This window comes from Carassius auratus, chromosome 45 (genome assembly GCF_003368295.1).
Source record: "Carassius auratus strain Wakin chromosome 45, ASM336829v1, whole genome shotgun sequence".
In the NCBI taxonomy this organism is placed as follows: Eukaryota; Metazoa; Chordata; class Actinopteri; order Cypriniformes; family Cyprinidae; genus Carassius; species Carassius auratus.
Genome location: NC_039287.1, coordinates 643649 through 661952, shown reverse-complemented (window position 1 = coordinate 661952; position 18304 = coordinate 643649). Strand labels below are relative to the sequence as shown.

The 18304-nt window shown below is 34.8% G+C and overlaps 2 protein-coding genes across 3 annotated transcripts in view; both read left to right on the top strand.

Annotated features, from left to right (window-relative positions):
- The first annotated feature begins 1906 nt into the window (after window positions 1–1906).
- On the top strand, window positions 1907–10649 carry LOC113062796 (Golgi resident protein GCP60-like). Its single transcript, XM_026232779.1, has 8 exons — window positions 1907–2208; window positions 4622–4763; window positions 5298–5438; window positions 5688–5846; window positions 6158–6332; window positions 6678–6864; window positions 7439–7723; window positions 8596–10649. Exons 1-8 carry the CDS (start codon window positions 1959–1961, stop codon window positions 8808–8810), a joined length of 1554 nt encoding a protein of 517 aa, XP_026088564.1. The 5' UTR covers window positions 1907–1958; the 3' UTR covers window positions 8811–10649.
- Window positions 10650–12056: 1407 nt separating this feature from the next.
- Window positions 12057–18304, top strand: part of LOC113062795 (NHS-like protein 1) — a 91336-nt gene continuing 85088 nt past the window's right edge. Inside the window, exon 1 of one of the 2 annotated variants that reach the window (XM_026232770.1) lies at window positions 12057–12727. In XM_026232770.1, the coding sequence (XP_026088555.1) occupies window positions 12406–12727 (322 nt within the window). In that variant the 5' untranslated portion in view covers window positions 12057–12405. The remainder of the gene's footprint in view (window positions 12728–18304) is intronic. The other variant, XM_026232773.1, reaches the window with a different exon arrangement.

The window sequence follows — 18304 nt, the reverse complement described above, 5'->3', positions numbered from 1 at the left end:
GATTGCGAAAGCGTGCGCATGGATTATGAATTTGTGGGTACGGATTCAAAAACTGAGGGTAAGGTTTACAAAATCTGTGCGCACGGATTGGAAATTCAGTGGCACTCATCATTTGTTATTTTTACCGAAAAAAAAAAAAATGGCTAGTGGAAATTCTGATTGGCTGGTCATCAAAAAAGTTAATTTAGAATATATATATATATATATATATATATATATATATACTTTTTTTATTATTATTATTTATTTATTCGTGGTTGCTCCTCATGAGGTTAACAGGTTTAGCTTAAGGTTACAGGTTAACACTTTCTTTACATATTGTTTGTCTCCCAAAATCTAAGTTTATATTTTTGACATGGTTGTCACATTTTCAACTTTAAATATTAGACTTATAGAAAGATGATTATGAAGTCTGTTTTACTTGGTATATTTATAAAAACAACAGTTTTGTTTTAAGAGCAGTAACACTGGTTCATGTCGACCCCTTCATGACGAAAGTAATAACGTGATTTTTTCGGTAATCATCTGGATGTAATCCTAAGTATTCTTGATTAATTAAAAATAACTGGCTTATTAGAGTCATTGGCAATTTTTACTAAATAAATTATTTTTCTTCAATATTGTATTAATTATTAAAATAATCTAGTATGTAGTGTACTATATAATATATTTAATATATTAAGATATAATAAATCATTTTAATAGTAAATGATCATCTCAGTTATATATCTCCCTCTGCTGGATAGACTATGTAACTACACTCAAGCGTTGAATGGATGCAGGACGACTCTATGAGCAAAAGTATTAGCAGTTGCTTAAAAAAAAAGAAAAAAACTAAATAATAAATAAATATCATCATCGATGGTCAAATCATCCGTTTATACCATTTAAGATTAACGTAGCATGGTTTGTGAGAACATGAATATGGATGTTCACCAGTTCTTTTCAGTAATCTTTACGTGCAGTTCACAAACAGCTGTTGGAACCTACCCTTATAAAAAATAAAATAAACATGATACCACATATTCTACCAAAATACCAGATGGTTAGTTAATTAATTAATACAGCTAGTGTTAATACTGGAAAATAAAATAAAACCGCTTAACCTAAAAATGTGGTTGTTCAAACCGAAAAAAAAAAAGAAACCTTTTGAATATTGTTATTTGTTTATTTAGACATGAAGACTAATAGGGAGTTTTATAATACCAAACAACAGTTTTATTGTGGTCACAATAACTGCGGTATCTATGGTATTTTGGAACAATTTTATGTAACCAGGCCTACATCTTGTCATTAAACAGCTGGATGGATGATGTTCTTTATCCAAATAATAATAAAATAAATGTACAGAATATTATAATTTTTACAATCAAATTTTTGTCTATTTTGTCTTTTCGTTAGTGGCACAGATAGTTGTCAAATTACTTGTGTAAGTCTTCGTAATTTTTCAACATTATTAAAATATTGCCTATTTAATTGTTTTCTTTATTCGTTTTAAAGGGAACTGTGTCAGACTATAAGCATATTTAGTAGTATATATTTTTTCTTTTTCTTTTCTTTTTTTGGTATTTAGAGCATACATTTAAAAACGTCCAATGTGATTGGTGAAATTATGCAAATTGAACATTTTATTTTATGTTTAATTAAAACATAAGATAACTCATATAGAAATATATGGTATAGGTTATATTACATGCTCGAACAGTTTTTATGGAAAACATTACGATATTGTTACTTCATTATACGATTTATTTTAATCCAAGTAATTATAAAAATCCTTTTGAGTCAGACCTTTTCATGGCTTGTATATGAAACGTCTGTCATAATAAACAATATTATAATAATATTTCTAGGTTTTGAATCTCTTATAGTCGAACATTTCTACGTCATGCTGCCGGAATTTCCGTCAGATTAGGACGGAAGTAGGTACGTGGCTGCTTCAGCTGACATCCTGCACGATGGCGACAGAGGTTCAGAGCGGCGACCTCAACAGTGCAAATTCAAGCCGGCTCGAAGTGTCTATCGACGGGTTGACTTTGAGCCCGGATTCCGAGGGCGAACAGGAACAGGCCGAGACGCCTGCGGGGCAGAGCCCCGAGCTGAGCGGAGATGGGGAGGAGGGCGAACCTGCCAGCAGCGCTAACATCGAGAGGAAATGGGGCTTTTCTTTAGTCGAGCTCTACGGGCTGGCGCTCAGATTTTTTAAAGGTAAGGTTTATGTGACTAGACACACTAATATACATTGATTGAACACAAACACGTAGGAACATTGTCATTTCCGTATTCCACTCTGATCTCGCGGTGTTGTTCCGATTTAGTGAGGTCGCTGTTTTCTTATTAAAGTCCTGTCTGACTCTGTTTCGGTTATAGGAGGTTGTTGTTGAAAAGTTCTACTTATACAGGTCGCAGTGTTCAGGGTGAAGAACCCCTAGAGTAGAGGAACTGCTTGTGCCAATCGGAGACACCAACACTTAAAGTGTTTCTATATGAAAGATTGCATAATTATTCAAAATAGGCTAGTGAACAACTAGTGCAGTACTAGGTAGGTCTCCTTGATGGCAAAACAAACGCTATAGATTTTGTTCAATGAAATATTTAGTCCTTTCCGCAGGTCTACACCCATTTCTTGCCTGTAGGCTGATGAGTACAGTCTCTGTGTGTGTCCATCACCTCTATCTGTTAAGGGCTTTCTAATTAATGCACAACTAATGTACCAATCAAGATGTTTCAGATGACTCACCCTCTTGTCTTTCCAAACCTGTTAGACCTCTGTTCATGAAAATGTATGTACGGTATACTGTCCATGTCCAGAAAGGTAATAAAAACATCATCAAAGTAGTCAATGTGACATCAGAGGGTCAGTTAAAATTTGTTGAAACATCGAAAATACATTTTGGTAAAGAAAAATAATAACAAAAATTATGACTTTATTCAGCATTGTCTTCTCTTCCGGGTCTGTTCTGTTGTGAGCGCGTTCACAACACTGTTGACGTACAACACTGCTGACATATGGCTTTTTTATTGTTGGGCGCAACAGTGTACGTCAACAGCGTTGTGAACGAGCTCACAACAGACCCGGAAAATTTAGTGTTTGTCACTAAAAATAAAACCAATGCCATTCCTTATACTTATTTACAATTGTGTTTAAAGTTTTTCTTCAAGTAATATAATTATGAAAAACAGTAAACCAGTTTCACTCAAATTTTAATTGGTCTTTTAATTAATGTTTATTAACATTAACATTATTTTTGGGTAAATAAAGGGGATTTGCTATTAAAATTAAAACATGGAAGAAATATTGAGGGATTTGTTTCTTTAAAAAATAAAGTTTTATAAAAAAATTTTTAAGGTAGTAGCAGTATCTACTAAATAATAGTAATATTTCTAGCACAATGTCTTTATGTTTAAATGAACTTTTATTTTGACGAGTTGCCGTAAATATCTTTAAATTGACAATGGTTTTACTCAAATGAAACGATAAAATGCTTGTGAAGTCACTCAGAACTTATGTCCTCATTGAGATGGCAGATGCTGAAATTACTGCAAGCGCCACGTGTTTCAGTCTATGTAGTAAACAAACCCGCACATCTCTGCCATTCATTCATTCATTCATTCACGCAGAGAACATGCAGGATTCATATTTCAACCAACTTTTGTGGCTTAACATTTACAGATACTGGTCCATATGGAGATTTGATTAATTTATGCTAACTTTGAAAAATTCAGTGAGTGTCCATATTAAAATGTACGTTTCATTATCATGACTGGATTTTGAGATTCCGTCCCCGTTTTCTGCTTCGTGGAAATCATAACGCTGTATGCGTCAAGAACCGGTACTTAAAGGAACCTGCTACCGTGGCGTTTACATTTTTTTTTTTTTGTACCGACTTGGAGGGACAGAAATCTCTCGGACAAAATCTAAAATATCTTAAACTGTTTCGAAGATGAACAGAGGTCTCACGGGTTTGGAACAACATGAGCGTGAGTCATTCATGACATAATTTCATTTTTGGATGAACTAACCCTTTAATGTGTCTTATGTATTTGGTGCATGACAGTTAAAGCAAATGTGCACAAAAAAACTCTTCTGCACAATTTACAGAAAAATCATAATCATCTTTTCATGACCTTGACTTAACTGGGATTTACATTTCTGTGTTGCTATAAATCTTTTAATTAATACCATCTTAATAAAAAAAATATAAATTTAGAACAACAACAAAAAAACTGCATCTCATGTGACTTTTAACTGTTCAGAGAACCATGAGACACATACATTTTTACTCTTAGGAGAAAATCCTCCAAAATGTTCATTTTGTCAGAATTCATTGTCCATAAAACATATACTTATAGATTTTATTACATCTGCCCCTGTGAAAAACATTTTTTATTCTGTTGATACTTTTGAAAAAAAATTTAATCAAGTGAATTCTAAGATTTATAGAGGAAATACATTTTATACATCTTTTCTGGTCTTCCTTTGATTGACCATGAGCATGTGAAATATTGTCTCCGGGTTTATATCAAGTAAATATTTTGCATCGGCTGACAAAAAAGTTTGGAAATCCTTTTTTTTTTCATGAGATCCAGTTGAAATTTTGAATCCACATTTTTCCCTCAGAGAAAGATGGGAAAGCCTTCCACCCGACCTATGAGGATAAACTGCGTCTGGTCGCCCTTCACAAGCAAGTGTTGCTGGGCCCTTACAACCCAGATGCTTCCCCTGAGGTGGGCTTCTTCGATGTGCTGGGAAATGACCGCAGGTAAGCATTGATTTGATCTTTAACTTTGCTGCACTTCCCTGCTGTTGGATCCACATTAGTGTAATGGAGGCCAGCGAGTAGTGCTGTGCAGGAAAAACCTCACTCCCCGATCTCAAGAGACGCACTAGAGACAGACGCTAGTGACTGTAGCCATTTAGCCTCCTTCTTAGTGCATCCGCCTCCCATGCTGGAGACCCGGGTTCAAAACCCACTCGGAGAGAGTGTGAGGTTCGGCAGAGAGGACCCGGGAGAGAGCAAGTTTTACATTAGCAATTTTTTATGAATATTTTCTTCTTTTTTAAAAAAAAAGCATTTTGAAAATGAGTATCTTTTAGCACTAGTGATTTTTATTTTTACATCAATATCTAAAGGCATTAAAAGTTATTTATTTAATAAATAGGACGTGTTTATATGTATAAATATAGTGTTTAAATGCTATTTATTTATAAATTTATTAATAATTAATATTTTAGTCTATTATTTTGCTGTGGATATACAGATGGGGATCTTCAATAACAATTGTAACTTTTTCAGGAAAGAATGGGCATCTTTGGGCAACATGGAGAAGGAAGAGGCCATGCTGGAGTTTGTAAATCTGTTAAATAAGTGTTGCAGTTTATTTGCACCTTTCGTCACATCACACAAGATTGAAAAGGAGGAGCAAGAGAGAAAGAGGTCAGACTGGCAGATAAAGATGCTTGATTTTCCTTTTCCTTTTTTCTTCTCACTTTTTTTAGTGTCTCGCTTATTTAAATTCATCTTAATCACAGTTCTTCCCTTTCTTGAGATATAGAACTCTTTCAGAGATCCACCATGCCGACATAAAATAGACTCCTTCCTAAATCACCTTGAAAACTTGAACACTTTCCGTAACATCACAGATGTCTCTTATGTTGTGTATGTTCTCTTGTTTTTCCTGAGAAGGAGGGAGGAAGAGGAGCAGCGGCGTAGAGAGGAAGAGGAGCGTGAGCGGCTGCGGCAGGAGGAGGAGCGACGCAGGCATGAGGAAGAGGAGAGGCTGAGGCGAGAAGAGGAAGAGAGAAGACAAGTTGAGGAGGAACGATACCGTATAGAGCAGCAGAAGTGAGTGACACCTGCTTTAATTATTATAGAACTAATGTCAAACAGCACTGATTGAAAATGTCTGTTGAAAAACTCAAGGCTGGGATACACCACACGACTTTTGTCTAGAATCAGACTATGATTCCATCCAGTCGGTGCATTTAAAAAAATGTTTTCCTATTTTGACCAGAATTTAGAACTCGTTGTCTTTTGTGGTAATGTTTTAATATATGTTCAGATTTTTAAAGTTGTGTAGTGTATGGGTACACTATGCAACCCTAGTGAGTGAGCCACATGCTTGATTAATTTTCTTTCTCTCTCTGATGTGTTAGGCAGCAGATCATGGCTGCACTGAATGCGCAGACAGCAGTGCAGTTCCAGCAGTATGCAGCGCAGCAGTACCCCGACAGTCCCGAGCAGCAGCTCATCCTCATTCGCCAGCTGCAGGAGCAGCACTATCAGCAGTACATGCAGCAGCTGTATCAGGTGCAGCTCGCTCAGCAGCAGGTGAGAGAGCGAGAGAGAGAGCCCATGATTCATTGTCAAGTATTTGAATGTTTTACACATCTGTCACTGAAAGCTTAACTGGTTTCATTGTCATGTAATGGATTTCGACTCACGGATGCAGTTTTGTTTTCTGTTTACAAAATTCACATCTTGGTCCAGCTTGTAGATTTCCATCTGAGCTTCTAAGTTTGACGAGAGGTGTTTTAATCGATCATTTTAAAGACAGTGAGGTTGGAAATGTAGTTTTAACTAGTTCTAGAATGTAATTTATCATAATTATGGACTGTTTTTTAAATGTATTTATTTACAGTTGTGTCATGCCAATGTTTCCTCTGTTTTCTCCAGGCTGCTCTGCAGAAACAGCAGGAGGATGCTATAGTGCTGTCTACTTTAGAGGCCAGTGAGGTGTCAGCGGCTTCTGCTGGAGAGGAGGCTCCCACACTGAACGGCCAAACAGAGTCCACTTCTGACAGCTTAGAACGAGAGCCGGACCTGGAGACCGCAGACCAGGTCACTGAGAATGGACCCACTGGTGAGTCTTGCCTAATATTTTTGTCTCGCTAAATTTCCAGTACGTCAGATTGCAGAAGAACATCTGTTTCAGATGCTGTTTAATTATCATTTAAGGGATTTGTGGATGCTGTAGTATCTCATATTCTGGTACATTTCAATTAAAAATAGGGTTGGGTTGGAAATTTTAATTTGTTCTCTTTTCGAATAACTGATATTGATCCTTAAATGCCAAGAATCTCTCTCTTAGTCGATGCTGTTTTCTGTTGCTGCAGGAACAAAACTTTACTAAACATCATTTGTAACTTGCCACACATGCAATAAATTGCAATAAGCTTTGTAACTTATGCTTTGTTAGTTTTGTAACTAAAAAGACCATTTTTATTCTCAATTTCATCTTGAGAAAAAGCCTATTATAACACCCTATGTATATCCTGTCCAATCAAATTAAACTGAGATCTGAATTGAATTCCAAGCTTGTGAATTGAAATGAAATGAAATCAAAATGTGGAATGTGTCAATGCCCAGCTTTAACTTAAAATAAATAAATAATCAATAATTAATAATCAATATTGTACCATATTCCTGGTTCTCAGACTCTCCACCTGTAATAGCAGCCCCCTCCATGTGGACCCGGCCGCAGATAAAAGACTTTAAAGAGAAGATCCGTCAGGATGTGGACTCTGTGATCACGGTGGGTCGGGGGGAAGTGGTGACCGTCCGGGTTCCTACCCATGAGGAGGGCTCCTATCTCTTCTGGGAGTTTGCAACTGACTATTTTGACGTTGGCTTCGGAGTCTTCTTTGAATGGACTGACACTACTAACGCATCAGTCAGCGTGCACGTCAGCGAGTCTAGTGACGAAGACGAGGATGAAGAAGGTGAGGAAATATTGGATATTTAATTTTGCTCATTTCTTCTATTTTTTACATTTTAGATGACCTTTTTTACCCATTTTATGCTCGCATTGTTTTTTTAAGACACTAATAATAACAGATTGAAATGTAGCTTTTAGCAAATCTTTAAGTCTCAAATCTCATTTTAATACTCATAATCATAATGTTGCTTTTTTTTTAAAACTGTATATAGAATTTTAATATTGATCATAAAATTATTGATTTATTGGTATTAAACAGAATTTTAATGTCATTGCAAATATACAAAATAAAATATACAAAAGAGCTCAAGGGTTTAATTCTTGCAAGTGAAATTAAACCGTAAGTATTTTACCAGTGTAAAAAAATTATATACTAAATTATATACTAAATTATGGGGGGAAAACTTTTTTATAATGCAATTGTATGCATGTAATGTGGTCCAGAGCTGTCTGGAATTACGTTTGTTTCCCTGAAAATAATTGCACACCTTAGAACATTCGTCAGCCAATCAGATTCAAGCATTCAACGGCCCCGTAGTATAACATTAAATAATCTGAGCTATTTTCCTAAAGTATTCTAAGATAGTTGCTAAGGAAATACTTTGATTATGGTCAAATGTAAAATTAGCTTAAGAATTTCATTAGTAATTTAAATTGTAATAAAAAAATAAAAAAATTTTTTTTTAAACAAAATAGTTTGTTCCAAAAAAGAAAAATATTGGCTTATTGGTATCAGCCGAAATGTTAATAGTAATAAATTATGGAAATCAAAAGACTACTTTTGATATAAAGTTTAAATTGATTCATTCAATTTTCTGATGTTACGTTTTGTGTAAATATGGATTGTAGATTTAAGTCTTGTTCTCTTTCTCTCAGGTGAGGGTCAGTCTGAGGAAGAGAAAGCCAAGAAAGAGGTTGGGAAACCGCAGGTGGATGAGGTGGTGCCGGTGTACCGGCGGGACTGTCATGAGGAGGTGTACGCTGGGAGTCACCAGTATCCCGGCCGTGGTATATACTTGCTCAAGTTCGACAACTCCTACTCGCTCTGGAGGTCTAAAACCGTCTACTACAGAGTATATTACACCAGATAAGCCTGGAGTCAAGACTGTGGGACAGGAACATGTGCGTATATGTTAAGAGATAGATGGAATAAAAAGAATGATCAAACATAAGGAAATGTATGGTATGTCCACTACTGGGGGAGGGACAAAGAGATTTAACATAAGTGTGTGTGTGTGCTTGCGTGTTTCGAGGTGTATGCAGACTTCATGAGTGTGTCTGTCATGCTGTTTGAGTCCAGTAGAAATGGGCCATTTACTTGGCCCCTCTTTTTTGCACTCTAAAAGATGTACTCTGATTTGATGCTTGATATTCTAATTTCATCCTCCATCTTCTTATTCCATCCAAAGAGGTACAGGATAAATTAGTGTATCCTAATTAAAACAGCCTAGAAATTTGTCATGTAAAGATAATTAACAACAGAGCAAACACTAACATGCCTTACTCATGGTCATGGAATACTTCCTTATTTAGGTCAACACTGAGTAAATAAGCCAATGGCGTGCATCTGTACTCATGTTTTCCTCCTATCAGCACCATTGAGTGTGAGATAAAACAAATGGAAAGGACTTTTCTAACAACGCAAAGGTGGATCTGGACGCTTGTATGAGAAGAGATTTTGCTGCATTTTCTAAACCAGATGAATTGTCTGAAATGTTTAATATTTATTAATCTCTGTGTTAGAGTAGGGTCATGCTTGTGTCTGCAAGTCCTATAACATTTAAACTCATCTCTCCAACATTCGCTTTTCTGCTTCCACAGAGGCCCAGATTTATTGTTTGTTCGTTTTTTGTTTTTATGCATATGTCGTCAATGCGAGATTAAGCAGTATTGACTTTTAACAGTAGTTTGAAATTCTTGCCTTTCGGTTTGGTCATTTCTTTGTTGCTTAATGCGTGTAATTACAAACAGCCATGTAAGAACTTAAAACTTAATGTATATTGATTTAAATTTTGACTGGTCACACTTATACTCTGTTCTCTGGGACAGAAATAATAAGCATCTCTCGATGTCCTTATATTAATAATGAAGTGTTTGTATAGCTGATTGAGACTAACTATCAAAAGCTGCATTTGAGTTGCTGATTAACATTTTCCGTTATTTATTCGACTGTTCAGTGCATCGAAGATTATTACAGCGAAAGTCCTGAGAATTTGCAGACTTGTTTTTTTTTTTTTTTTTTTATATGTGCTCTAGCCACTCTGGATTCATCACTGGCTGTATTGTTGAGTGAAATGTCGCGCTCATGATTGTATGTCAAAGACTCCTGTGCAACGCAAGTCCCTGCTAGCCAACTGTGATCAAACATCGTCAATATCTACAGGTACAGATGCTGTTACACTGTGTTCACATGATGAATAAAGCAGCGTGTTGAGTGTTAAGAGCTTTGATGATTCAGTGTTCATAGAGGCCGTCATGCTAAAGCCGTCCAAAGACTACATTGTCACATGTACAATTGATTGGTTACAAAAGTTCCCATGTTTATTCTTTCCATATATTTTCACTTTTTGTAATACTGTCTTCAGGCCTTTGTACAGTGAAAGTGTAACGTTTGGCATGGTACTGAAAGTACAGCTCTTGGGAAAAAGACAACGAGCTATAGGGTTACTGATTTTAAAATTGTCTTCATATTTAAAGTGGACACTCCATTGACTTTCTGACCATAAAGGCATGAACAGAAGTGTTTTTGTATTGGTTCTGCTAGTGATCTGATCTGTATGCGTTCTAGGATGAGTGTCCTGAAGCGTATATTTGATTAAACTTGTGTTTCTCTGTATGTACATCCTGATTCTTTTAGGATACCTTTCTAGTCATGTGCATGTTTTACATACTCAGACGATGGCTTACATTAAACGTTCAATAATTCTTGAGAAATGGGATAAAACATGTTCTACACCTTATTTCATTAACCTATTTTAAATAGCATCTAGTCTCACACTGTTCTATATAGATAACATTTATTTTTGTTTAACCAGATCCGTACCATATCCATTACACACTGCTGGATTTGTGTATTTTTATAATAATTATTTGACATTTATTTAGAATTTTATTTTTTTGTTGTGCTCTTGGCCACAATTGACAGATAGACCTACAGGAAAGAATAACACATTTAGTGAATTAAATACATGCATGCATTTAAGAAGCAATAAGTTGCACACCAATTAAGTCAACATTTAAAAAAATCCTTAAGAATTTTGTCCCAGTACTCATCAATAAGTGCATTTAATGATGTTCATTACTGAATCTGCATGTACAAACAAAGAGGCTAGTATAATGGCAGCTTGGATCAGTTTGTGACTTATCAGTGTAGTCCTGTCAGCCACAGGTCATGTTTTCCCTATGCAAAGAAAGTTTCAGAAGGCTCAAGGTAAACAGGAAAATGAGTATTATCACTCACATCCCGAAATGTTGTCTCAGCTGGTTCCATTGCCACAAAAAAACAATAGTCCACATTTCCTTAACACTTCAGCAGAACACTCACACAAAAAACCTATCTGATCCTTCCTGGCACTCTGGTTTTTAAGAGAATAATACAATTGTAGCCACAAGATGGAGCTATAGCGTAGATACGAAACACAAGCTTTTGTTCTTTACACAAGCAAAAGAGATATTTATTCAATTATTCAGATGGTTATTCAATGGCCTTTCATTTGTTTATTTAATTTTATTTCATTTTTATATAGACAGGATCGACGCCAATAGATTAAATAATTAATGTTTAATTTTGTTTTTCCAAAAGTTTAAAGAACTAATTTACAACTGTAAATAAACTACTTAATAATTAATAAACTACTATACAATTGAACTGTACTTTTGAAGTACTGTAAATGTTAAATTATATAAATTGTCTGTTTACATCTTGATTTTATTTAAACTTATTTTTAAGTCATACCAAACGTATTTATTACTGTGTTTAAACACTTTATATATGAACTATGACTTTCATTTTTTTCATGTATTTTATTTATTTATTATTTTTTTGGGGGAAATGGTTGAAATGATTTTTTGTCTTATGTAATATTTAGAATTAATTTAGTTTAGTGTACTTTGTAAGACTGTCTACATTTTTTGAATAAAATATGACATCCTTTTGAATAAAATATAAAATAAACATTGTATTTTAAATATAAATACTAATAAAAAGAAACATCAATCACTATTAATTAAATGCAGATTAAGTGTTTACATTGTTTAAGGAACATTCAAACAAAATACATGATGAAAATGCAATAAAGAGCCTCGAATTCCGCGAGAACCACAGTAACTTATCCATCCCGGGTTTTCCACGCAGCAGTCGCTAAATGCAGGTAAACTCTCCCTCCCTCAGCGCTGTGGATTCGTCAATCCAGTTCCAGTTCCTACAGGTGGTTGGGAGGCCTTTCCGTGTTTTCCATATACTCTGACTTCACGCTTTCGTTCGACTCCCTGCGTTGAGTTCAACTCATGTTCCCCGATGCTCCCGAACACCAGCAGCAACGTCCTGGTCCGCTTCTGCATCTTTCAAAAATTATGGCGGAACCTTCTGTAAACAGACCTTCTTCTCACGGCAACTTCTGGGATACATCGTTCGGATTTTCAACCGCCTAAACCCAATGTCCATTTTAAATTTAAACAAGATTTAAAATGCCATTCCCCGAGAGAACCGTTGAGCCTCAGCTGGTGAGCCGGTTGAGAGGGAGGGATGGCTCCGAGAAGAGCTTCACGACACCGGACGGTCGCAGAGTTCGCAAACCAGTTCTGTTCTCCTCTTTGGAAGAAGTTTGTTGCCATACGCTCACCGGCATCCTACATCAACTGTCCGATCTATCGCTGCATGCCAGTGACATATTCCTGGGACTTGAGACTCAGGCTGTGTTGGTCACGCAGAGGACATCAAGGATTCAAGTGCGTTTGGAGAGATTACAGCTCACCGTGCCCAAGTTTGATCCCAAAACGATTAAAATACGTAAGTTTAGAGACCCAGTCTTGTATTCTTTGTCTACTTTAACGTTTAATACTTTTATGAGCAAGTCAGTAACAAACATATAGCAGATGATCAGTTAAAAATGAACAAACCTTGATCCTCATTATATACACTATGTCAGTATTAAGGATTTGTTGAGCATTGTCGCAAAGAAATTTACGTTGGTTAATGACTTATTGATGAAAGTGTCATGCGATTATTGATTCTAAAAACATATATGTAATAACAGCACAGCAAATTTAATGCTAGATGTAAGTTTGAAAGGCTGCAATCGAAAATAACAATGGATTGGGTCCGTAAGACAAAAGGCGGGTGTGAATGTTATGGGACAAGCACATGTTGTTGCGTTGGTGTAATAATTTAAGGTGAAGAGAATGCATTTTCCCTTAAGGGCCGAAGTTCTGCCAAACATGATAGATCTACTTTAACGTACCATCTGCGCCCACCTATACCCCATACAGCAGAAACGCCCACATACACCCTCAACAGCAGAAACCCCTTTTATATATATATATATATATATATATATATATATATATATATATATATATATATATATATATATATATGCACTATAAGTGTGTGTGTGTGTGTTTTAAATAAATATACTTTTATTCATCAAGGATGCATTAAGTTACTCAAAAGTTATAGTAAGGACACTCATAACTGTGTTACAAAATACTTATATATCAAAAACTTTGTTCTGCTGAAATTTCTATTTATCAAAGTATCCTGAAAAAGTATTAATATTTAAAAAAAAAAGCAGAACAGCAGTTTTTAACATTGATGATGATGATAATAAGAAATGTGCCTTGAGCACCAAATCAGCTTATTAGATTGATTTCTGAAGGATCATGTGACACCGAAGACAAGAGCATTAATGCAGAAAATTCAGCTTTGACATCACAGGAATAAATAGCATTTTAAAATATATAAAAATGTTATTTTAAATTATATCATTTTTTTCAAAATATAGCTGTTTTTACTGCATCAAATAAATTCAGCCTTGGTAAGCATAAGAGTCTTCTACAAAAACATAAATCCTTCCAAGCCCAAACCTTGAATGGAAGGGGATATTCATAGAGAAGTGCAGTAAACATGAGCAAACTGAACAATTAAGATTTTTTTTTCCTTTGTTTTTTTTTTTTTTTTTTTTACTATTTTGCTGTTATACAACAACTTTCATACAAGTTATACAATTGGTTTTATGCAGCAAATTTAAATCAAAACTAAATATGGAGTAACTTAGATTATAGGCTATATTTCTGAAATGGCCACTGAAAATGGTTCCAAAATAAGCCATCGGCCTAAAAACAGAGCATGATAGTGGAGTGAACACAAATTCCCCTCTGCTCATAATGTTGCAAGGGAACACATAACAAAAAGCTCATTGGTAAGACATACCCCACTTGAAAGCATTTAAACTCCCTGCCTGCTTCCACTTTGCATCACTTACATACTGATACAAATTGTAAAACTTGTATATTGTCATATATTCAGCAGGCTTTAGAACATTTGTATAATGTAAACTGGTGTTACCATGCACACTATTACGTCATAAAGTGGCGCATTCCACAAGCTGTTGCTTTGGAAGACTGGTTTCAATATAAGCTATTATAAGACTAAATTAATACAATGACCTCTTATATGTTAAAAGATCAAGATAATTTTTATTTGTCAGTTCATGACCCTTTTAAGTAGTGGTCGACCAATATTATTATTTTTTTTGACAGCCGATGCCAGGATCTTGGAAAGTAGTGGGGCCGATAGCCGATATAATGCTGATATTATAATTGATTTGAATTAATATTTAAAAAAATTTAAATAATTTGAAAAATGTATTAAAAAGTAAATGTGTAAAATAAACATACTTCAGATGACAAATTATTTTTTCACTTATATATATATATATATATATGAACAGCTACATGAACAGCTCTCTCTCCACCTTCAATACCACGACTTAGGTGCCCTTGAGCAAGGCATCGAACCCCCAACTGCTCCCCGGGCGCCGCAGCATAAATGGCTGCCCACTGCTCCGGGTGTGTGCTCACAGTGTGTGTGTGTGTGTGTTCACTGCTCTGTGTGTGTGCATTTCGGATGGGTTAAATGCAGAGCACAAATTCTGAGTATGGGTCACCATACTTGGCTGAATGTCACTTCACTTCACTTCACTTCACTTCACTTCACTATATATATATGTTTTTTATGTATATAATATTTAATAAAAATATAATTAAAAAGGAAATAAACACTGTAACCAACAAGGCACTCAGTATTCTGGGAATTTTGTGTGCATTGGGAATCACATTTTTTCAAATAAGCAAGGGTAACCCTCACTTTACATAAAGCACACAGTGACAATTACATGAATATGACAGTGGGCAAATGCATAAAGTGCAGCATAATTTGAAATCACGAGTTTAAAGCATTCAGTTCACACGGACTGACCGTCACACAGAGAACACGCGATCATCCTGGATATTAATACACACTTTACAAGATCTAACAGCTGGATTCGACTGAGTTGGCAAGGTTTGTGAAATTAAATGTTCATTAGCCTTTCAAAGATTTGTTAAAATTATTTTAAAAATGAATATTTGTTTAATGCTGATGGCAAACGAGAAAATATTATAATGTTTGCCTTTCTATTATAATAATATAAAAACAATCATTATAATAATTTCTGTATATATATATATATATATATATATATATATATATATATATATATATATATATATATATATATATATATATATATTCCTTTGTTTAACCATTCTATCTGATTATAAGACTTTGATCTGTATGAGACATAACTGTTAACAATGTCAGTAAACAAGAGTCAAGAGTGTGAGCTGTGTGCACTCAGGCAATGCCTTTCTCAACACCATCAAAATAAAAGTCCTGCCTCAAACATATCGGCCAAGCAAAAAATTATCGCTTTTTCGATATATCGGTCGACCACTACTTTTAAGTGATACTGTGAATGCTGCTAATGGCATGTGTCACCAGTGAAGGTGAATAAAGTTTCCCATAAGGAGAGCCATTATTTGAATGTCCTGCCCTTAAGATAATACCATGTAACAATAGACAGGATGTATGACGTAAGGCAGTCTCATTCCAATCTTAAACACTTTACAATTTGGTGAATTGTTTGTGATTTTGTATGAATGCTTACAAACTCATTCTTACATTTTTTAAAGGGGTGGTGCACTGGTTTATTTCTAGGCTTGGTTTTGTTATAGGGATGCAGTCTAACATCTGTTAATGCTTTGTTTTAATATATATATATATCACAATTTTTTTTAACCTTAAGTCTCATAAACACATTTCATTACACCAAATACACAAAATAATGTTATTTTAAGCAACATCATATGACCCCTTCACAGGGGAAGCACCTGATGATGAATCAAACTGGAGATCTTAAGTTCCTTAATTTTATCCAGACTGCACATAATTTTACATTACAAAACGTACATGATCGTGTGTTGTTTACATTTTTAAATTGTTTTCTTTTTTTGTTTACATTTTTAATTTATAATTATGACAATAATACTGTAGGTTAATAAGTGTGTATACTATTAGTATTTTAATAGGCACTTTTATAAAAAGCAATTTGCAAGACAGTATTTATAATAACAGTCACAGGCTTATTGAGCATAAAAGCACAATGCTGAAAGCTAACCTATAACCTTCAATTACCAGCCCAAATTGTCTAAACTACTTGACCACATCAAGTCAGTTCAATGATAGTTTGGCTCACAACATGATTATAAACTTATTTGGAAGATGCAACACATTATTTTATTACAGTAGCAATGGCAGTTTTCACAGCACAAACACACATACAATCTCCTTCTGAGCTGTGGAATTACTGTCTTCTGTAGATATTTTTAGTATGCGTGTGTCTGCTCCACTCATATGTTGGTCTGAAAGGATGGAGTTGATCACACAAACAATAGTGCTCTAGTTTGCTTTCTTACAGTTTATCAGTAAGTAAATGATCACACCAGTGTGTTTAGAGATCAGGCGATTGCAATGTTCTCTGATTGTGTATGTTTACACTACAGACCTCAGAGGTCTAATTAGGACTCATTTAGCAGTGGTTGTTATCATTGTCTGGTTGCAATGTCAGTGTGTGTGTGTGCGCACATTTATATAAACAGTTAAAGTGAGCATTTTTGTTGGTTAAGTGATAAAAATAATCACAGCTTAGGGGGGATAATTCCTTGTTTTTCCCATGATCAGGAAAACTTTTTTTTTTACTTCTCCTGCTTGAATTTGCTCTCTTTGTTTGGTGTGTTTTGAATGCATGGACTCAGAAGGGATTTCTGGGTCCAAGTCCAACCCAAATCCAAAGCCAGATCCAGGGAAAATCGTCACCTTTGACCATCTGGGGCACTTGGCAGAGGAAAACAACAAACTATTCTTTCATTCCCTAACAACCAGACCTCAGCCCCTGATGTATACAGGAATGGCTGGTTTCACACACACACACACACATAAATGTTCAGCACTGGTGGGCCAAACTTTTCCCAAAAGCCTGGTCAGCAGACCACCAAATGAACTGATTCCTATTATACTTCATTATACATTATGTTTGCCATGATACTTTAGTTTCTTTCTGATCTGCATGAATTCATAGACTTTCCCTGAAACTAATGGTGGTAATAAGTAGAAGAAAGATTTATTGGCTCTGTTTTTCTGCAGTATTTATGTTTTGTTTTGAGCCAAATGTTTTTTAGGTTTTGAATTATTCATGACTATATTTTAGTCACATCTTCTTTTTAGGGATTGCAATACATCAATATCATTTAGAAGCTTGTTTCCTACATGAAATGAAAAAAATAAATAAAATGAAATTGTGACTTTTTTTCTCACAGTTCTGAATTATATTTGAATTATATTTTTTATATTTCACAATTCTGTATTCTGTTTTCTTGCAGAGTTGATAGCTGTTAACTGCCAGTTGGAAGTTTAAAATTTAATTTGGCGATGAAAAGTCTAAATTATGAGATATAATTGTGAGGGGAAAAGTATGAATTGTGAGAAGAAAAATTGCAATCAAGTTACCTTTTTAAATTTGGCCAAAACTTAATTGTAATAATTTTAAGATATAAACTCAGAATTGAAAGATGTAAATTCAAAATTGTGAGAAATCTGAGTTTCATATTTCACAATTCTGACTTAATTTCACCCAGAATGGTAAGAAAAAGGTCTGAATTGTTAGATAAAAAATTTCACCCTAAAAAAAGAAAGGTTATCCCATGTGGGAAATGGGCTTTGATAATATCACATTGGATATTGGCACGTAATATTACAGGTGGCTGTCAGTATTGGATATTTAATTGTGCTCCTCATTTTTACTTTTTGATTATCTGTTCTATCATCTAATGCTCACTTAAAGTTCATTTTTAAAATGCTAATAATTTAATAACTGTTAAATGTACAATTTAGCAAACTCAAACTTAATATCCATTTTTCATACCGTACATTATAATATGGTGCCTAAATTCACTTGTAGCATGTTTGCTATGTAAGATTTTAGTTTTT

Coding starts and splice junctions, on each gene's coding strand:
- LOC113062796 (XM_026232779.1), top strand. CDS start 1,959: ATGGCGACAGAGGTTCAGAGCGGCGACCTCAACAGTGCAAATTCAAGC. Junction 4,764..5,297: donor GTGCTGGGAAATGACCGCAG/GTAAGCATTGAT, acceptor TAACTTTTTCAG/GAAAGAATGGGCATCTTTGG. Junction 7,724..8,595: donor CGAAGACGAGGATGAAGAAG/GTGAGGAAATAT, acceptor TCTTTCTCTCAG/GTGAGGGTCAGTCTGAGGAA.